The sequence below is a fragment of the Falco peregrinus genome, chromosome 14 (assembly GCF_023634155.1).
Source record: "Falco peregrinus isolate bFalPer1 chromosome 14, bFalPer1.pri, whole genome shotgun sequence".
Taxonomy (NCBI): Eukaryota; Metazoa; Chordata; class Aves; order Falconiformes; family Falconidae; genus Falco; species Falco peregrinus.
Window position 1 is genome coordinate 4,128,999 of NC_073734.1, and position 20,505 is coordinate 4,149,503.

At 66.2% G+C, this 20,505-nt stretch overlaps 3 protein-coding genes across 9 annotated transcripts in view; 2 read left to right on the top strand and 1 right to left on the bottom strand.

The window, feature by feature from the left end:
* Positions 1-4,961, top strand: part of ANKRD11 (ankyrin repeat domain containing 11) — a 159,869-nt gene extending 154,908 nt beyond the window's left edge. For all 7 annotated transcript variants that reach the window (XM_055819012.1, XM_055819011.1, XM_055819013.1 and 4 more), the window contains 4 exons: positions 1,213-1,311; positions 1,418-1,561; positions 2,677-2,769; positions 3,646-4,961. In XM_055819012.1, coding sequence (XP_055674987.1) covers positions 1,213-1,311; positions 1,418-1,561; positions 2,677-2,769; positions 3,646-3,831 — 522 coding nt within the window. In that variant the 3' untranslated portion in view covers positions 3,832-4,961. The remainder of the gene's footprint in view (positions 1-1,212; positions 1,312-1,417; positions 1,562-2,676; positions 2,770-3,645) is intronic.
* Positions 4,962-7,208: 2,247 nt separating this feature from the next.
* Positions 7,209-11,038, top strand: SLC22A31 (solute carrier family 22 member 31; the record flags this gene model as incomplete). Its single annotated transcript, XM_055818674.1, has 9 exons — positions 7,209-7,565; positions 8,486-8,589; positions 8,656-8,810; positions 8,917-9,085; positions 9,383-9,525; positions 9,634-9,742; positions 9,814-10,028; positions 10,162-10,273; positions 10,377-11,038. Coding segments are annotated over 9 exons (1,713 nt in total), but the record flags the coding sequence as incomplete, so codon positions are not given.
* A 301-nt stretch (positions 11,039-11,339) lies between these two features.
* On the bottom strand, positions 11,340-17,062 carry CDH15 (cadherin 15). The gene is made up of 14 exons (XM_055818804.1): positions 16,961-17,062; positions 15,109-15,261; positions 14,782-14,937; positions 14,558-14,702; positions 14,322-14,482; positions 14,026-14,154; positions 13,732-13,917; positions 13,408-13,661; positions 13,129-13,271; positions 12,821-13,057; positions 12,498-12,737; positions 11,909-12,045; positions 11,678-11,833; positions 11,340-11,597 (listed from the first exon to the last, which is right to left on the bottom strand). The coding sequence occupies exons 1-14, from the start codon at positions 17,009-17,011 to the stop codon at positions 11,400-11,402; spliced, it is 2,346 nt and encodes a 781-aa protein (XP_055674779.1). The 5' UTR covers positions 17,012-17,062; the 3' UTR covers positions 11,340-11,399.
* Positions 17,063-20,505: the final 3,443 nt, after the last annotated feature.

Sequence of the window (20,505 nt, forward strand, 5' to 3'; positions counted from 1 at the left end):
CCCTCCCTTGCTGCTACAAGCACGGCCAGATTGTCCCCTGTGTGCCACGAGAGTCTTTGCAATGCTGAGAGTGCCCCAGCCACAGCTTTAGCCTACTTTTAGAACACGCTTGTGATGACGAATCTAAGTCTCACTAAGTGGATGGCTGCGTGATAAATGCATCCTTTGAGGTGCTGCATTTTTGCAAAGAAGACCTTGGGCTGTGCTTAGGAACCTGAGTTTTGTTCAGGCTTTAGAGCCAGTTTGTATAAATCCACTGGATTTGAAGCTGGAAGGCAAAAGTGCTTTTACAAGCAGTATAGTAATTGGATAATGAACCTAGAAGGCTAAGAAAAAGACAACTGGGCTCTTAACTCCTGTTTTCGTTTTCCCAAGCTCTGATATCCGACTGGCCGATAGCACTCGCTCCTTGGCAATGGGATCTGCATTTCACTGCTGTGCTGCATGAATGGACTTGCTAATACAAATGCATCAATAAACTTAATGCTGCAGGCAGTAAATCCAGGATCCAGCCTGGAGGAGGAGGGTCGATACGACCGGCTACGTCAGGCTTCGTTCCCTGCTGCAGGCAGGGTAAAATACCCGGGTCTGCGGGTATTTCTGTCGCAGCGTAGCCCATGCACAAGTTACCGTTCGCGTGTGTCCTGCAGCAGTTGTAGCCTGTGTTCACATCTGCCTGTTCCTTCCTAGACTGACCCAGAGCCACCTGCGCCTGTTCTGCGGTGCGGGGCTGTGCCGGGGCAGCGCCTCGCTCCCCGGGGAGGCGCAGGACAGATCGGGACACGAGCACCCTTCCCACTGTGCGGACTGGGCTCTTCCCGGCAGCGTTGCTCCACGTGTGTCATCCTCTGTGTCAGACACGCTCCGTGCCGCAGGGGCAGTCTGTAGGGTGCTTTAGGCTCTGGTTCTGCAGGCCGAGCTCGCCTCCCAGCACTGGACACCTCTTGCCGTGTTGCCTCACCCCTCGCTGTGGTCTGAGCACCGGCAGGACGTTGTCCTTTGCCACCTGCCTGCTGAGGAAACAAGCTCAGGCGAGCTCCGCATAGCACCCCGCAGGGCGGCACAGAGCCCTTCTCCGAGCCGTGGCCGGTGTGCGTTTCGGCTGGGTGGCTGTGCCGCAGGCAGGGCCCCTGTGGCTGGGGAAGCAGGCACCCGCGGGCCTGCACGCAGCAGCGTGGCTGGCTCTAACCCTCCGCTGTCGTGTGCCCGCAGATTGCCCCGCCACCGTCGCTCGCGGAGCCTCTGAAGGAGCTCTTCAAGCAGCAGGAAGCCGTCCGGGGGAAGCTGCGGCTCCAGCACAGCATAGAGCGGGTAAGGGAGTGCTGAGGGGAAACTCCTGCTGGGGAAGAGGCCTCCGATTCCTTCTGCTGGGGAGACAGAGGCTGCCACACTCACTGCTTCGTTTGCTTTTCCTCAGGAGAAGCTCATCGTCTCCTGCGAGCAGGAGATTTTGAGAGTTCATTGTCGGGCAGCAAGGACTATTGCCAACCAGGCTGTGCCCTTCAGTGCCTGCACCATGCTGCTGGACTCCGAGGTCTATAACATGCCTCTAGAAAATCAGGTCAGTGCCTGCCCTGCTAGGGAAGAAGTGTCTCAGAGGTGCTGTGCAGGACCCCGAGGGAGAGATGTGCTTTTCTGGAGGGAGGGATGTGTGCAGGAGTTACTAATGCTCTTCCTGCTCGGGTGCCTGTCGCCCACCGCAGCACGCGGATGCTGCTGGAGCCCTCCCCAGCACGTGCCCAGGTTGCACCAATTTCTGGTGTCGCATGTTCTGGGATACCCCGTGTGTGTGCCAGGGAAGGAAATACATCCAGGAACATGGGGATCCAGGGAGCATCATGTCTTGTTAGAAGCAGAGATGACTCACCATTTATCAGTGAGTCGCAGGATCCTCTGCCCTTCTTCTTGATCTGGATCGTCTACACACTTGAAAGGTTTCTTTTACTGCACTCCAGGATACCTCTTCCTGTTGAAGGAAGGGGAGAGAGCCATTAAATTGATTTGTGTCTGAATAGTGGCTTTGAAAGAGCCAGGCTCTGTCTCACAGCCCACAAGAAACAGTCATTTCTGCCTTTGATTTCACATCGTTCAGTGCTGAAGAAGGGGGAATCACGTCCAGTTTCTGCAGCCGGCGGCCGCACGGTGGCCCGAGCCATCCCACCAGCGCCTGCAGCCTGCGCCCTGTGGCTGCTGCCAGCCTGGCCGCTCAGGGAAGCAGGCTGCTGCGAGGCCAGAGGGATCCTGTGCAGGGACAGGATCCTGGGATTTATTAGTGACCTGGTGTATTGATCCAGGAGCCTTGATTTCTCCCGCAGCGTTTTCCCTCAAAGTGTCTTGGTTTCTGCAGTGAAGACGTTACTATCTCGGGCATGAGTAGAAGGAGACAGAGAGGTGCGGGTGCTGTGACGGGCTGGCACGCGCAGATTCTCTGCAAACCGAGTAGAAATGGGGAGTGTGTGCACGCGTGTGCACCTCTGAGGCTGAAGCCCTGGCAAAGGGCTGCAAGAGCACCTGGGAGCAGCGTGCTGGGTGCAGGCACCTTTCTTGTTTCTGATGAGTGTGTGTCCTAAGAATGTAGCTTCTTAGACCTGTAACTGCTTAAAGTAAAAAAAAAAAAAAAAAAGAAGAAAGAAAGAAAACCCACCGTTTAATTCCCTTTTGCTGTCGTTTGCTTAGGGAGACGAAAACAAATCGGTCAGAGACCGTTTCAACGCGCGACAGTTCATTTCCTGGTTGCAAGATGTGGACGACAAGTACGATCGAATGAAGGTGAGCAGGGCAGGTGCTCTGAGCTGCCGCTGTGGCATGTGGGCAGCAGCAGGTCCTGCTGCTCTGTCTCCTGCTGGGAGGGTTTCTCCGAGAGGGGGTCCTGGCTGCTGCTGTAGCCTGGATCCTGCCTTCGTGTCCCGAGCTGGGCCGGGCAGCGTTGCGCAATGAGGGACGCTGCTGTGCACGGCACAGTGGGGAGGTGGGAGCTTGGCTGGGGCTGGGGAAGCACGGTTGCCTCTGCTGGGTCCAAGAAGGGGGAAAGCAGAGACATTCTGCTGAGGGTCGGCTGGCTGGCTGTTGTTTTCCTTCAGCCATGTGGTCTGGAGCTTTCTTGGTCAGTTAAGCCCTCGGGGCCTGCTCTTCACCAGTGATGCATGCTGCAGCAAGCTCAAAACCTACGGCAAACTTCAAGGTGGCAGGAGCCCATGCAGGGATTTGCAGAGTGCTCTGCAGAGCTCGGGGTGGCAAACTGGCACGGTAGGGAGCAGGGACGGTTGTGCTTTCAGCTGGTGACACGCAGGGAGTTGGCAGCTCCCACGAAGGGAGCAGGACCCTGTTCCCAGGCAGCCAAGGGCCGCTGTTGGGGGCCGATGGGGACTGGCTGCCAAGGCTCGGTGCTCTCGAGTGCTTATGAGCCTTTAAGAGCTGCGCCACAAGGCCCTTTCGGGTCTGCCCCAGCCGGAATGGGGCTCAGCAGACATCCCAAGTCCAGGTTTCCTTCCTGCGAGGATGCATGTGGTGCCCCTTGCTCGGCTTGCTGCTCTGCCCGCTGCGATGGCTGCAGGTCCCCTGCCCTTGCTGGGTGGGACCCGCAGCAGGAGCCTCCTGCCCTCTTCCCCCCTCATCTCTGCTCGGTTTTATTTTCCCCCAATCCAGACGTGCCTGCTCATGCGACAGCAACACGAAGCTGCCGCCTTGAACGCAGTGCAGAGGATGGAGTGGCAGCTGAAGGTGCAGGAGCTGGACCCCGCAGGGCACAAATCCCTCTGTGTGAACGAGGTGCCCTCGTTCTATGTGCCAATGGTCGATGTGAACGATGACTTTGTGCTCTTGCCGGCATGACAGTTCAAAACCAGGAGACATCACTGAAAACTGGCACGGACGGGAGCCCTCCGAGGTCGGGCGGTCGAGCTCACATTCACCCTTACCGCTTGCTGATGAATCCCTGGTCAGAGGAGGAGGAAGCAGCTATCGGCAGAAAACAAAACAATAAGAAAAATAATTGCACTTTCTTCACAACGTGTCCCTCGCTTCCGGACTGACGGCAGCTCCGCCGGGCAGCGGGCCGGGGCACATCTCCTTTCCAACCGGCTGCTGCGGCAGGGAGGCAGCCGGTCTGCGCGGGCAGCGAGCACTCACCGGCCAAGAGACTGGCAGAGGCGTGGAGGGAGGAGGCCAAGGACACCATTTGTGTGTGGCAGAAGCTGCTGAGCGGGGCCAGCAACCACGTGATTCATGTACTTGTGAACACCGTGATTTCCAGCTCTCTGTTTTCCACCGGTCGCGGATCTCCTGTTGGAGAAGCTGCAGTAGGAAACCATGGGGGGAGGGGGGGGGTGTTTTGAGTTTCTCGTTCCATCCTGGGTATGTCTGAAAAAAAAACAAAACAAAAAAAACAAAAAACAAAAAACAAAAAAAAAAACAAAACCACACAAAAAAACAACCAACAAAAAAACCCAACAAAAACAATTAGAAACAAAAAGCGTCCAAGTTGGGCAGACGCGGCTCTGAAGGTGTGGACGGCTCCGGCTGCGAGGTGGGGTGCGCCCGCGGCACCCCCGCACCAGCCCCTCGCCACCGTTTCGGGAGAGCGGAGGAGCTGCCTGTGCACCGTGCGCCGGGGCGGCACGGCCAGCGGCGGGCGGGGAAATGGCGATGCAGAGAAAGGACTTTGCCAACTGTGTTTTTAATGGAGTAAAATCCATGTGGTTTATATATTTTTTCCTTTAATCTTGGGCATTTCGTTTCTCTTTCTGAGAACATAACTTGAAAACACTACAGAGCCAATACTCATATAAAGAAAAATTGTATCCCATAAATGCTGTACAGTTTTTATATACATTAACAATGTACTTTTGCTGCCTTCTAGATAATTTATTTTGCAACACATTACTGCACAGTTGTAAATAACTTATGTACTGTAACATCACTTTCAGTTATGTGTAAAGAAATAAATAAATTAATTAAAATTATCTTTCTATGTATAGTTCACCCTAGGCAGCACTTTCCCTGTCAAGGAACAAGCACGGCCCGGGACGGTGCGCGGTGTTACATGGAAGCCCGTCAGATGCACTCGGGTAAGCGCAGGTGGTCCGGCCGCGGTCCGTGCTGCAGGGATCTCCGGTTGCTGACCTGACTTCTGTCACCGCCTCGTTTGTCTCCTCTTTCCTTGGCCTCTTCACGTGCGGTGGAATTGCAAGCCCTGCGGTGCCGACCCTGCAGCTGCGCCGCAGGTTGGGTCGCAGGGAGAGGGGAGCCCTGCCTGCTGACGGGGGGCACAGGGCAACGCGGAGGAGGCTCTTCGGGCTCGGGCTGCTGCGCTGACAGACCCCGCAGCCGCTGCGAGTCCGGGAGCTGGTGTGGGGCTGCCAAGCCTGGAGAAGGACGGTGGAGGCCGGCGCAGTGCCAGGCTGCAGCTCGCTGTGCCGGGCTGCCGGCGCTCGGTTGCGGGCAGGGCAGGCAGGGCGATGGCACCCTGACCGGTTCTGGGGTGCTGCCACCCTGCGTGCCGGGGACAGGCGCCTGCCAGGGTGCCGCACCGGCCATGCTCCCGGCAGCCTCCTTTCTCTGCTTTTTGATACCGAACCTCGGGAAGGGGTTGCGTGGGCCGCTGCCGCCCTGTTTGCTGAATCCACCCGTGCTCGTGGGGCTGGTGAGGATGGCGCTGCAGGGCATGCGGTGCCGCCGGCTGCGCTGCCCTGCCGGGTGCGCGGTGTGTGCGCTGCAGGCGCTTGCACGTGCACGGCGTGTGCGCTGCATGTGCGTGGTGTGTGCACTGCGGGTGCGCTGCAGGCGCTGCATGTGCACGGTGTGTGCGCTGCGGGTGCGCTGCAGGTGCTGCATGTGCACGGTGTGTGCGCTGCGGGTGCGCTGCAGGCGCTGCATGTGCGCTGCCTTGTCCGCAGGCCCCAGCCTGGCGTGGACGCTGCCTGAGCTGCCCAGCCCCGGGAGCCAGCCAGGCGCTGCCGCCAGCCAGCGGGCACGGCCGAGGCCCGTCCTGGCAGAGGATGGAAGCGGTGCCCGGTGGGAGCCCGTGGCCTTTCGGCAGGTGCCATCTTGCAGGTGGCATTTTCTGCCATTGCACGGACGGAGCAGAGCGCCAGCGCGATGCTGTTGTCCTGGTGAATGAATTTTTAAAAGGAGAGACAAAACAAAGAACCAGTTGGTGCTTTGTTGGCTCTTCCCCCTGGCTCACCACGGTGCTGGGTGCCAGTGGGGCTCCAAGCAGTTCCCTTCTGGGGGGGGCCAGACCCCCCCGGCCCCCTTTGGGGTTTAGGGGGACCCGGGTGCCTTTGTGGGCATTCACAGCTGGGCCTTGGCACCCCCAGCTGCACCCCAGGACCCCCAGTGCCAGCTGGACCCATGGGTCCCCCTGTGCCGAGGGGGTGCCTTGGGTTGGAGCACCATGGGGCGGGGGGGCAAACTGGGTTTGGGGGGATTAAGCTGGGGCTGGGGGTACTGAGCCAGGGCTGGGGCAGCCTGAACTGGGCTTGGGGGGGTACAGTGGGCTGGGGGGGAACTGAGTCAGGGCTTAGGGGAGTGAAGTGGGCTGGGGGGGACAAACCGGGCTGGGGCACTGAGCTGGGGCCGGTGGGGGCACTTGTCCAAGCTTGGCAGCCCCACACCAGCTCCTGGACTCACCGCGGTGGGAGCTCGGAGGGGAAACCAGGCTGGAGTGACAGCGCTGGGGCTGGGGGGGACCAGACTGGGCTGGGGGGGCGGGGGGGGGAACCAGGCCAGAAGGGGAGAGCTGAGCCTGGGGGGTGTGAACTGGGCTGGGGGAGTCAAAACTGGGCTGGGGGGAGGCAAACTGAGCTTGGGGGGGAGACCTGGGGGGGTTAAACTGGGCTTGAAGCAGGAGCACAAGGCTGGGGGGCTGAGTCAGGGCCTGAACTGGGCTTGGGGGCACTGAGCCGGGGCTGGGGGCTGGGCTGGGCTCGGGGGGGGGGGGGGGGGGCAGAGCTGGGGCTCGAAGGGGCAAACTGGGCTGGGGGCGAGTGGGGAGAGGGGCGAAGAGGGCTGGCTGGGGGTGCTGAGCCGGGGCTGGAAGGGGCGAACCGGGGCTCGGCGGCCGCGGCCGGCAGGGGCGAGCGCGGCAGCCCGGGGCGGGGGTCCGGCGCGGCGGGGCGGGGCTGTCGCGGGGGCCGGTCCGCGCCGGGGCCGCCCCCACCTGCCCGCGCCCAGCCCAGCCCAGCCCGAGGGTCCCGGCGGCGGCGGGCGATGGCGGCGGGGGGCGGCGGCGCGGCCGCGGGGCCGGCGGGCGGCGGGGGGGGTGGGCGCCGTGCGCGGCGCTGGCGCTGGGGTGGGCGCTGGGGTGGGCGCTGGGGGCGGCCCCGTCCCACCGCTGCCGGCCCGACGCGGCGCTGCTGCCGCCGCCGCTCCGCCGCCTGGCGGGGGCCGCGCTGCTCCGTGCCGCCGTCCCGCGGCTCCGCGGCGGCTGGAGCCCCTGCCAGCTGTACCGGTACCGGCCCGGGCCCGGCCCCGGGGCCGCCCGCCCCAACGGCACCGGGCCCTGCACCCGCGGCTGGCACTACGCCCTGCCCGCCGCCGGGCTCCGCTCCAACCTCGTCACCCAGGTTGGGGGGCGCGGGGGTGCTGGGGGGAGTGCCCGGGGGTGCGGGGACACCCGTGGGCCGGGGGGGGGGATCTGTGGGTCGGGAGGAGGCCGGGGGGATGGACGGCTGGGGGGGGGGGGGGGAGTGCCGGGGTTTGGGGGTACCGGGGGTCCCCAGGGGTGGGGGGATCTGGAGGGGTCCCCTGGGGACAGGAGGGGTTGAGGGGTGTGGGGGGGTCGGGTCTGGAGAGGCAGTGGGACTGGATGTCTAGGGGGGGTGAGTGTCTGGAGTTTGGGGGGTCCCGGGAGTGGGGGACACCCGTGGGGCTGGGGGTGGTCTGTGGGGCTGGAGTGATCAAGGGGGGGGCTGGGGAGGCTGTTGGGGCTGTTTGTCTTGGGGGTACCTCGGGACTGGGGGCTTTGAGAGGGTCCCGGCGGGTCCCAGGGGTGGGGGGTTCTGTGGGTCTGGAGGGGACAAGGGGAGGGGGCTGAGGCGGTGGATGTCTTTGCGGGGGGGGGGGGTCTAGGGGGTACAAACTGGGGATCCCAGCCCCTGGAACAGGGACCCCAGCACGGGTCCCCCAGGAAAGCCCTGGCTGTGGAGGGGGGGTGTCCTGGGATGTGGGGGGTGAGGGAGGTGGCTTGGGGGGAGCAGGGGTCCTGGGGAAGGGAGGGGGGTCCTCAAGGGGAGAAGGTGGGAGACACCCGGGGCGGGGGGGGGCAGCTGGGGGGAGCGCTGGGGAAGGGGTGCTGAGGGGCTCTAAGGGCCACCAGCACCATCCTATCTGGCCCCACATTTCTGTTTGGGGGGCGGGGGGGGGGGGGGGGGCTGCCCAGAAACCCCTCGACGCACCTCCTGACTCTGCTGGCGGGGGTGGGGGTGGGGTGTCTGCCGGGCCGCCCGTGCTGACGTCCCCCCTCCACGTGCCCCCTCACCCGCAGTGGGACCTGGTCTGCGCCTCGCGCTGGAAGGTGCCCCTGGAGCAGACCACGCACTTGCTGGGCTGGACGCTGGGCAGCGTTGCCGCCGGCCTGGCCTGTGACAGGTAACCAGGGGTCCCCGGGGGCGGGGGGCTCGAGCCCAGCCCCGCTCACAGCCCATCCCCTGGCAGGTTTGGCCGCCGGGCTGCCTTCGTGGTGTCCCTGGTGCTGGCGGTGCCCTTGGGGCTCGGCGTGGCGTTGGCCATCGACTTCGTCATGGTGCTGGTGGCGCGGCTGCTCTTCGGGGCGGCGCTGGCTGGCGCCTTCCTCTCCCTCTACGTGGCACGTGAGTGTGGTGCGGTGCCCTGGGGACCGGGGGTGCTCCGGGATGCTCTGGGGGGCAGGATGCCCCGCACCTGTGGCACCCACGGTGCACCCCTCCCCCCCACCAGGGCTGGAGCTGTGTGACCCCCCGCACCGACTGGGGGTGACGATGGTGGCCGTTTTCTTCTGGATCGCCGGGGAGCTGCTGCTGCCGGGGCTGGCTGTGCTGTGCCGGGACTGGCGGGTGCTGCAGGGCACCGTCACCATGATCCTGGCTCTGCTGGCTGCCTGCTGGTGGTAAGGCCCCCCCGGGCTGGGGGGTGCGTGCTCAGGGAGCGGGGGTGCCATGCCCAGGGAGTGCAGCGGCAGCACCCAGCACGCCCTGCCCAGGGCCGTGGCGGGGATCAAAGGCTGCTGGGGGCTCTTCAGGTGGGGTGCGGGACCCCCCGCCCTGGGTAAATGTTTGCTCAGGTTTGAACTTGAGGGTTTCTGGGCAGCGTTGCTTTGAAACCGGGAAAGGGGGGGGGGGGGAGTCAGCGCTGGCGGGGGGCCAGGCTCCTGGGGAGCCCTGTGACACCAATGCTCGCGCTCCAGGTGCCCGGCACTGCTGCTGGAGTCACCGCGCTGGCTGCTGGCCACGCAGCAGCTGGAGAGGGCCAGGAAGACCTTGCAGGCGCTGGCCGAAAGCAGTGGCCCTGGCGACGACAGCTCCTGCCACGAGGAGAGCCTCCTCGCCGGTGCGTGGTGGGGGCTGCCAGTGTGGCTGCTGGGCCCCCTCCCCAAAACTGTGGTGCCGAGGGTGGTGGGATGGTCCTGGCTCTAACCCGGCTCCCCTGTCCCGGCAGAGCTGGAGTCCCTGTCTGAGGGGTCCCCGCAGCCCCGGTACCACGCCGTCTGCGAGATCTTCGGCACCAGGGTCATCTGGAAGAACAGCGTCATCCTTGGCTTCACGGCGTGAGCAGGTGGGGGGGGTGCCGGTGGGGAGGGGTCTGGCCCGCGGCCCCCCTGACCCCAATCTCCTGCAGGTTCATCGGCTCTGGCATCCGCCACTGCTTCACCCGCAACCTGGCCCCCCACCTGCCGCATTTCTTCTCTTCCTACTTCGTCCTGGTGGGCACCGAGGCAGCTGCCTGCCTCTTCGTCTGTGTGACGGCCGAGCGCTTCGGGCGCCGCGCCATCCTCCTGCTCTGCGCCATCCTCACCGGCATCTCCTCCCTTCTGCTGCTGGCCCTCACTCAGTGTAAGGATGGACAGGGACCCCAGCCCTCCCTGCAGTGGGATGCAGCCCCCAGCTGGGGGTGGGAGCAGGGTGCTTGGTGGGGGTTTGTGTGCAGGATTTGACCCCTGATGGTGCTTCCCCCCTCCCCCCCCAGACCTGCTGGACCTCATTGTCCTGACCCTGTCCGTGGTGGGCATCACTGCCTCCCATGCCGTCACCATCCTCAGCATCTTCTTTGCCAGTGAGGTTCTCCCCACCGTGGTCAGGTAAGGGGGCAGCCGCCACCCTCCCTGTGCTACCCTGGGGTGGGGTGGGGGGATGCCTGGGGAGGGTCCCCCGGGCCCCCTCTGAGTGTGTTTCCTCCCACAGGGGTGCAGGGCTGGGCCTCGTCGTGGGGGCCAGCTTCGTGGGCAAGGCAGCCGCCCCCATCACTGCCATCCCCAACAGCCGCGGCTTCTTCCTGCACCACGTGGTGTTCGCCTCCTTCGCCATCCTCGCCGTCCTCAGCATCATGCTGCTGCCAGAGAGCCAGGGCCGCAGCCTGCCCCAGTCCCTGCAGGATGGCGAGAGCCAGCGCCGGCCCCCCCTGTTCCGCCAGCCCCCCCGCGAGGACCACCTGCCCCTGATCTCCCCCCACAGCATCCCCCATGACTACTCCCACCTCGCTGCCTCCACCAAGGGGTTGCTGAGCTCCCCGGCTGCCCCCCACAAGATATAACCATGTCCCCCCTCCTCAGGATCTCCCCGCTGTGGGGGAACTGAGCACGGTGCTGGGACCCCCCGCCCATGGGTGCTTGCGGGGGCGGTGGGGCGCAGCAGGACACATGCAGCGGCCGGGCTGGGGGGGCTGCGCACCCACCCCATGGCGGGGCTGGATCCTGCCTCAGGAGGAGCTGTGCTGGGAGCCCTGGGGCGGGGGTGATGCCCCCCCAGGGTGTCTGTGGCAGGCGCCCGTGGGCTGCCAATAAAAGTGCCTTGTTTGTAGGGGGGGCAGCTGGCATGGTCGGGGTGCACAGTGCCCCTGCCACCGGCCTCCTTCTCTGGGATCTTTATTATGGGGGTGACCGGGGGTCTCCTCGCCCACCCCACCCGGCTCTGCGGGGCCTTTCCCCGGGGTGTGTGTGTCCCCCCAGGGTGCTCGGCCATGTGCTCGGCCCCTGCCGTCCTGGGGTTTGCTGGCACGGGGGCTGCAGGCAAGCAAGCCCCTGCGCAAGGCCTCTTGGTGCACACGCGTGTGCAAAGCCCCTGCAGCCGGGTGTCTTGTGCACGGCCATATGCAAAGCTGCTGCACCTGGGCATCACGTGTGTGCACAAGCCCCTCTGCCCGTTCCCTGCCCCAGCCCCTCGGGTGGGCAGTGGGGTGCCCTCCTCCTGCCCCCCCCCAGGTCCCTGCTATTGCCCGTAGAGGTCGGCCAGGCGCCGAAAGCGTGGCCCCCACTCGTTCAGGTAGTCGTAGTCCTGGTCCTCGTCTGTCAGGCTGGAGACGATGGAGCTGAGGGGGCTGGCGACTGAGCCCGAGCCCTCGTAGTCGTAGATGAGGGCCGTGTCATAGGGGGGCATGCTGGGGTCGCTGTCGGCCGCCTCCAGCCCCTGTGGGGACAGGGGGACATGGTCAGCCTCGCCAGGGATGGGGAGCTGAAGGCAAGGGGGGCTCTGAGCCCCATCCTTACCTCGTTGATGAAGTCCTCGATGTCGGAGGGGCTGCTGGGCAGCTTGCGGGGGGGCTGGGGAGTGACAGAGCTGAGCGGGGTGTCCCTGCGCACCGGTGGCTTGGCCCGCAGTGAGAAGAGCTCTGGGTGCCGAAGCTGGTTGATGTCATAAGCGTCCTGCGGGGATGGGGGGGGTCAGGGGTGCGGGGCTGGGATGGGCACCCCTCTCCCGCTTCCCTGGGTCCTGCTCACCTGGTCCTCCTCGCCCCCGCCCTGCTCGTCGTAGTTGAGGATGTTGTCCCGCATGTCGTCCTGCGAGCGCTGCAGCAGCCCCTTGCGCAGAGCCCGCCGGCGCCCGCACGCCCGCGCTGCCCCCAACGCTGCCAGGACTGCAGGCAGAGGGGGGGGCATGGGCTGGGGGACCAGGGGCGTGGGGCACGCAGGGATGGGTTGGGACAAGGGGCGATGGGTGGGATGCAGCTGGTTGGGAGAGTGGGATGGGGATGCAGGTAGGGATTTGGGGTGGGGTGGGCTGATGGGGTGGGATGGGTGATGAGGGAAACGGTTGAGGGGAGGTTGGTCGGGGTCAGAATTGGGTGATGGTGTTGGGAGCCATGGGTAGGGACAGGATGGGATGGGCCAGGAGCAGGATGGGGACATGGGGACATGGGTAGGGACAGGATGGGGTGGCCAGGAGCAGGATGGGGCGATGGGTGGGGGGGCGAGGTCGTGGAGCGTGCTGGTGGCACTCGGGATGGGTGGGTAGGACCAGTGCTGCGTGGTAGAGCCACGGGGCTGGGGCAAGGTGGAGGGGGCGAGGATGGTGGGGGGTCTCACTCACCAAGGAGGAGGATGCTGCTGCCGAGGATGATCAGGAGGGCCCCGAGGGTGATGCCGGCCCCAGTGGCGGTGGCAGCCAGGACACCGTCCTCGCAGGTGCCCTCCCGGCCGCAGTGGCACACCGAGACGTTCAGCAGTTGCTGCCGCTCCCGTGGGGGGGTCCCCGAGTCCCGGAGCAGCAGCGGGAGCGAGTAGGACCCCCTGGGCAGCTCCACCAGCACGGCCAGCACGGCGTGGGTCACTGCAGGAGGGGCATGGGCAAGGGGTGAGCGGGGGCCCCCGCGGCCCCCTGTGCAGCAGCCCACCCCCCGGGGCACCCCTCACCATTGAAGCGGGTGATACTCCAGTTGCGGGCAAGCTGGGGGTGCTGGGGGCTGAGCTGGAAGTGGAAGGGGGCACCGTGGGGGGGCCGGTCATCGTCCGTGGCCCCCAGGAGCAGGCTCCCCCCGCGGCCTGGCCGCCCGCAGACCACCCCGGCTGGCAGCTGCAGCAGGGGCGCGTGGTCATTCACCTCCAGGATCTCGATGGAGAGGGTGCCGGTGGCGGAGAGCGGGGGCTCGGCTGGGGGCACAGAGCAGAGGGTCAAGGGGGGAGGCAGGAGCGGGGGGACGCAGCATGGGGGGGCCACTCACCGTCATCGCAGGCGAGGACCAGGGCGATGTACCAGCCGCCCTGCAGGAAGGCGGAGGGGTGCAGCAGCTCCCGCTTGGTGCGGACGGTGCCAGCGTGGGGGTCCAGCTGCAGCCAGTCCGCCGGGTCGTAGAGCAGCGCGTAGCTGTGGGTGCAGGGGGTGCATTACACACACCCCCCAAACACCCACCCTGGGCTGCGAGCGCAGGAGCCTCAACGCAGCAGGTGCCGGGAGGTGAGGCAAGGGGACCGGGTGCCGAAGCCCATGGCCTGCGACTCACGTGAGGGTCTGGAGCTGGCGGGTGTCGGGGTCGCTGGCGGTGTAGGTGGTGACAGGGGTGCCCGGGGGGGCCCCCTCCAGCACGCTGACCCGCCGCGGGTTCTCACGGAAGATGGGCGCCTCGTTCACGTCCCGCACCCGCACCCGCACCGTGGCCAGTGCCCGGGGGCTGGCGGGGGCCGTGGGCTCCAGCGGCTGCTCATTCTGCACTGACACCGTCAGCTCGAAGCGGTCCCGCACCTCGTGGTCCAGCGGCTGCCGAGAGGGGCCACGGGTCAGCGGAGCCACGGGACCCCCAGGCCTCCCCCCGCTGCCCTGCACCCACCTTGGCCACGGAGAGCACGCCATCGTTGGTGTAGGGGTCGGTACGGATGGCGAAGGCACCCTCGGGGTCGCCCTCCAGGATGGTGAATTTGGCCAGCCAGTTGGGCGAGCCGGCCAGGTCTTTGTCGTGCACGAAGACCTTGCCCATGTCCACACCGGCCACCTGCTCCTCCACCTCCATGGAGAACTGGGGGAGAGTGGCGTGGGGCTGGTATCTACCCCCTTGGGATGCTGCTGCCCCCGAGGGGGCTGGCTGCCTCCCCACAGACCCCTGCATGTCCCCCCTGGCCACTACCTCCTCCTTGGTGAACTCGGGAGGGTTGTCATTGATGTCCTCCAGGTAGATGATGGCCATGGCGGTGGTGGTGAGCCCATCCCCGGACATGTCAGCTGCCTGCACCGTCAGGTTGTACACCCCCATGGTCTGCAGGAAAGGAGGGGGGGGATGGCCCTGAGCCCCTCCAGCCCCCTGGACACCCACCATGTCCCCATGCCTGGGGTCTGCTCATGGCTGGAGCTGTGGTTTCACCAGCCAGGGGGTCTCTGGCTACCCCCAGACCCAATGCTGCCTGTGCCCCCTGTGCCCGCTACCTCGCGGTCAAGGCCGGGCCGTGTGGTGCAGATGTCGCCGGTGGTGGCGTTGATGCTAAACATGCTGGTGGCACCCTGCTCCAGGATGGAGTACCGCAGTGCCGCGTTGTCAGTGTCGGGGTCATCAGCATCAGTAGCATCCACCGTCATCACGCAGGTCCCTGTGGCCACAGGAGCCCCCTGGTGAGTGCTGGCAGGGGGGATTGGCTCAGTCCCCAGCCCCCAGCTGGACCCACCTGGCTCAGCCCCCTCAATCACATGCCCAGTGAAGACATCCTGCCGGAAGAGGGGCCGGTTGTCGTTCTGGTCCACGACAATGATCTCCAGGTCGGTGGGGTCCTCCAGCGTCACACCGCCCAGGTCCAGCGCGAAGGCTTTCAGCTGTGGGTGCAGAGCGGGTGGGTTGGGGCCTGGCTGGGGGGGGGCGGGGGAGCTGCAGGCAGCCAGGTAGCATCCTTACCCGGAAGCGGTCGTTCTCCTCCCGGTCCAGCATGGCATTGAGGAAGACCTTCCCGCTGAACTTGTCAATGGAGAAGATGCCCAGGGGCTCCTCGTCCACCCCCGGCCCCTTGATGCTGTAGATCACCCCCCCCGGCTGCTGCTTGTCCGACTTGATCTACCCCAGGGAAAACAGGGCTGGCAGTCCCAGGGCTGGGGGGGGCTGTCTCCTGCCTGGGGTCCCCCTCTGCCCTGGGTCTCCCCCAACACCGTGTTCCACTCCTGGGGGCTGCCCAGAGTGGCCCCCACTCTGCCACCTGAGAGAGAGGGTGGGGGGCTCCCCACCTACCTGCACCAGGAGGTGAGGGATGCGCTTGTGGTTCTCCGAGACGCTGATGGGGGGGATCACCCAGGCCCTCTTCACCCGCCGTGGACCCTCGTGCTGCCGCCAGGGCTGGGGGCTGCCCAGGGCTGCGGCGCCTGGCTGGGCTGGGCTGGCACCCTGAGGGAGACACGCTGCTGCTGGTGTTGCTGGTGTGGTCGGTGCTGCCGGTGACCACAAAACCTCTGGAGGGGGTTGCGGTGCTGGGTGCACAGGTGCCGGGGTGCACGGTGCTGGGCCCCCCTGGTGGGTTTGGGTCTGGGGGAGTGGAGTGGTCGCCCAGCTCCCCAGGGAGCTTAGTGCCAATGGTCCCCTGACATCCCAATGTGATGGTGGCGGGTCTCCCACCAGGCTCGGTGCCTCCCAGATGACCCCAGTGGTGCCCTGGGCACGGCCCCACGCCACAGCTGGGCCCCATGGGACCCCTGCAGTGGGGACAAAGGGGCTGTCCCGGGCTGGCGGTGCCTGGCCGCAGCCCCAGCCCATGTCACAGCATGGATGTGGCAGTGAGGGCAGAAGGGGCAGGGGCAGGTTTAGGCTGCACGGGTGGCCCGGCTGGGCCGCAGAACTGGGGTGCTGGGGGGGATAGGGAGCTGGGGGGCTGGAGTGGAGCTGGGGGATGTGACAGGGAGGAGATTAGGAACAGAGTCTGAGGAAGCAGGTGCTATGGGGGCTGCAATGGAGGGGGGGGAGCTGGGTGGGACTGGGATGGGTTTAGGAGCTGTGAAGGGCTGAGCTGGGGGGTCAGGGAATTGGGGGGCGTGGTACGGGGGTCCAGAGCAGGCATGGGGCTTGGAGGTGAGGGTTGGGAGGGGCGCAGGGAGGTGCATGCAGCCCACACCCCCCACCCCCAGGTCCATGCCACCCTCGTCCTGGGACCCGGGGGACCCGGGCTGTTCCCTCCCTAGGGAGGGAGCACATCTGGGCAGCATCAGCCCTTGCACCCACATCTGCACCCACCCGTGGCTGCACCCACCCCGGGTGCCGGGGTGTCCCGGGGTGCCCCAGGTCCCCGTGTGTGCATCCAGCCCGGGGTGGGGGAGTGGGGCAGCGGGGATGGCTGTGCTGGGGGTCCCTGGGGATGGTGTGGGGCTGTGCAGGGTAGGGGGGCTGCATGCCTGTCCCACGGGATGGGCAGAACAAGGAGCTTGTTTTGAGGCTGTGCCGGGAGCTGCCCTGTGGCTTCCAGCTGTCCCCCTGCCCTCCCCGGGAGAGACTCCCCTGCTGCTGGGGGGCTGCTGGAGCTCAGGGAGGGTGGGGAGGGTGTGAGGGGGGGCGATGGGGGCTCTACTGCTGGGGGGGGGCCTGCCTTGCAGGTCCCCTTTCCTTCCCCTGCCCTGAGCACCCGGCCATGGGCTCCAGGCCAGAACCCCAACAGCCCCATGTGGCTCGGGCCTGAGACCACGGCGAGGGGCTCTTGGGTGACATGCGTGGACAGGGGGGTGCAGGGAGGGGGTCTGGGACCACAGCTGGGATGGGAAAGGGGGGAGCAGAGTGTTTCTGAGTGCCTAACCCTCCCCCAAATCCCATCTCCTGGTTCACAAACGCAGGCAGTGTGCCAGAGCTGCAGGCTCCCCGCTGCCGCCACCATCTGTGGGGTGGGAAATGCCTCCAGAGGGGCAGCAAGCCCCCGTCCCCCCCATCCCCATCCCCGCCGCCCCCCAGGACATGCCTCCACGGGGTCTGGGGTCCAGCCGCCCCCCGGCACCGCGTCTGGGTTCCCCATCCCGTCCGACCTTCCCGGGGCATAGACCGTGGGGGTCCCCATCCCTACCCGCACCCCACCCCCATCCCTCCCCCGTCCCCCCGCGCCCCTTACCCGAGCGCAGAGGGGGGCGAGCAGGCAGGCGAGGAGGAGCGGGGGGCCCATGGCGAAGCGGGGCGCAGGGCGGCCGCCAGCCCCGAGCTGCTCGCCGGCCCCGAGCTAAAATAACCGCGGGGCTGGCTGAGTGACAGCACATGTGCTGCCGGGCGGGCCGGGCCCCCCCGGCCGGGCAGCTGTCCCCGCCGCCCCCCCCGGCGCTGCCTGCAGCCCCTGCCCGCCGGGGGCCCGCCGGGGCGGGCGCCGGGGGGCCCGGGGGGATGCAGAGGGGGGCGCCGGGGGGGCCCCGCTGCCCGGGGCGGGGGGCCGGGGTGCGCGACCCCCGGGGCAGGGCGAGCGGGAACGCGGCAGCTGTCGCCGGGCGCGCCCCGGGGATGCCGCGACGGGGCGGGCGGGAGGCAGAAACCCGGCCCCGCTGCCCCCGCCACGGCTGGCCTGGCACCGGCACCGCCACCGCCACCGCCACCGCCACCGCCACCGGCACCGGCACCGGCACCGGCACCGGCACCGGCACCGGGACAGGGACCGGTTCTGCCCGCCCCGCTCCGCCGCGCCCCCCGTCGGGGCGAGCCCGCCCCGGCCCCTCGGCCGTACCCGGGGCCGCCTGCGCTGGCGGCGGGGCCGGGGGGCCGGGGCGGGATCGAGACGGCGGCATCCAGCGGTGTTCCGGTCCCGGTGGGTCCCCACGGGGCGGAGCAGCACCGGGCTGCTCCTGGAGCCCTGGCAAGGCCCCCGGTCCCGCTGCCGCCCTCGAGCCCCAGCGCCGGTCCCGGTGCTGCTCCCGACGGCCGGGGTAGGTCCCGGTGATGCCCCCGACCCCCAGTGCCTGCCCCGGTGCTGCCCCTAACCCGCGGGGCCGGTTCCGGTGCTGCCCCCCGACCCCCGCTGCCGCCCCCGACCCCCGCTGCCCTTCCCGGCGGCTCCGCGAGGCCGCGGCACCAGGTGGCAGCATCGTCCCGGCCACCGGCCCCGGCCCCGGCGGTCCCCGCCTCCCGGGGTCCCGCAGCGGGGAGCGCCCCCCGGGGGGGGTCTCGGGCTGCAGCGGGGCTGGGAAGCCGCCCTGGGCCTGGAAATTCCCTGGCTAGGGAATATGCGGCGTTTCGGTGACACTGGTGGCATCACCATGTCCCTGCTTGGCTGCTGTGGGGACCCCCGCCCGGCCGGTGCCGCTCCCCTTCTTAGCAATAAGGGCCCTTGGTGCCCCCCCAGTGTGCGGCATCATCTGGGGCGCGGTGCCCTTGTAGGGCACTGACACCGGGTATGGCACAAGGTGTGGGACGAGGGACACAGGACATGTCTTCTGTCCAGCCCCAGCAGCTGAGCGGTGGTGGCAGGGCTGTCAGTGCCCCAGGGACCGTGGGAGGGGACATGGAGCCCATGCCATGTGTGGGTGAGCGCTGGGCACCGGTGACCGGCGGCGTGGCTGGGCCCTGGCATGGGCAGTGGCGCTCACTTGCCTGTCCGTCTGTCCAATCCCATCCATCCGCCTGTTCGCCCCGCCACCCCCGCATCACCGTCACACGAGGAGCTGCCCCGCTGGTGCTGGCTGGGGGTCCTGGCAGCTGCCGCTGACCCTAACGCGCCGTGGCAGCGGGGTGGTGGAGCAGATGTTCCCTGCCACCGGCACCGCGGCACGGGGGGGCGGGGGTGGCAGACGTGACAGGCTCTGACAAGGTGCCAGTCTCAGCTCGTGGTGCCGGTGCTGCCAGTCACAGGAGCTGCCTGGCGCCAGTGGCATGGCTCTGGCAGTCACGGCCTGACCTTTGCCCCTGCACCGCCATCCCCTCCCCTTGCAAACTGAGGCTCCCACTGGGGGGGCAGGGCTTTGGGGTCCCACAGGTGCTGGGCCCAAACCTGCGACCTCCCTTGTCATGCCAAGTCGGAGAAGGGGTCACCCTATTTTGGAGGGGCCCAGTCCCCCTGTCCCAGCTGACACCCTCTGATGTGCCCACGCCACTGCAAGAGCTGTGGGTGTTGGGACCAGTCATGTCCCTACTGTGGGTGCAGTGGGACCAGTCGTGGCCCCAGCGCAGGGACTGGGGGGGGCTGGGCAGTGCCCTGTCCCCACCATACCCAGTGCTGGGGAGAGCGAGCAGCCAGGAGCGCGGGTTGAGGTGCTCAACCACGAGGTGCCAAACACAGCGCAGCAGCTATAAAGTCACTGGAGCTTCGGGTTTTATGTGGCAATAAAAGATAATGTCAGCTATAAAGCGCGGAGCAGGCCCTGGTGTGCCAAGCCGCCTGCCGAGCCGGGGCAGGGGTGAGCTGCTGGGCGCGGGGGGAGGGGGGCATGGGGGCGTGGGCAGCCCTAGGGGACACCCCGGCAAGGTATCACCTTGCCCGGGGCAAGCAGGTCCCCAGGTGCCCCAGGGTGGGCTGCAGGCAGGGGGATGCTGTGGGATGGCCAGCACTGGTGGGGCCAGCATTACTGGTGGACACATAAAAGATGCTCCTTGGGGTTGTTGTTGTTTTAATGGTTTTATTGCGCGATGCTGGGACGGGCCTGGCAGGCCTTAATGAAGGAGATTGATGGCTTAATAGCCTGTAGCCATTACGGGGTAATTGAATGGTTGTGTACATATGATCAGACCATTAATGCGGACGTGGCTCGCAAGCGAAGCGCCCGGAGGAGCCGTGGGGGGGACATGTGCAGCCCTCCCACACCCCTGACGGATGTAGCATGGGGGGAGCAGAGTCCATGGCCTTGGGGAACCCCATCCATCCCTGAGGTCCGTGCTGTGTTGGTGTCCCAGGGCCACATCCAGCAGTGAGGGGATGGAGCAGGTCTCCAGGTTCATCCAGTGGCACCGGGTCACTAAAACCCGTGTCCTGCCAGCTCAGCTCCCAGCCTGGGCTCTGGGCCACCATAACCAGGTGCTTTAACAAGGCTTTTAATTAACAGGCGCCATATATAGGGGTAAACAGCAGTGAGGGAGCAGAAGTGGAGCTGTGGGGGTTCTGCATGGTTGGCAACCCCAAAGCGGGGCTGACCACTGACCTCCCTGTGAACGCCGCCACCGAGGAGAAAACCCAGCAGAGCTGCCACTGGGTCCCCGCGCCAAGGTGTGAGTCAAACTACTCATTTTAGTGTGTGACAACCAGGTGTTTTACAGTATTTGCTACCTGTGATCATCCATCAAAGCAATCGATAGCGTTCCTGCAGAGTTTTATTAATGATCTTGTCACTGGGCTGGTGCTGGGTGTCTGGGGTTGTCGAGAATGATAGATCATTAAGAGCTTTTGCTGCTATTTATTCTCCAGTGACCTTGTCTCTCTCCATTGTTGCTTGCTTAAGAGTTATGAATGTGAGACATGATAATTTGATATTGATCTATTTGGTAAGTTAAAAAATTTACTGCATCGTCAATGTTTTAACAAAGGATCTGCCCGGTCCCTCCCACAGACCGGTGGTTGCTGAACTCCATGGCGAGGGGGCAAGCTAGGCACCGTGCCAGCATCCGTGGGCTGGAGTGCCGGGCCTGCCGGCCGTGGGATGGTGAGGGGTGGCTGCGAGAGCTCTGCCGTGTTCCCGGTGCCCCTGC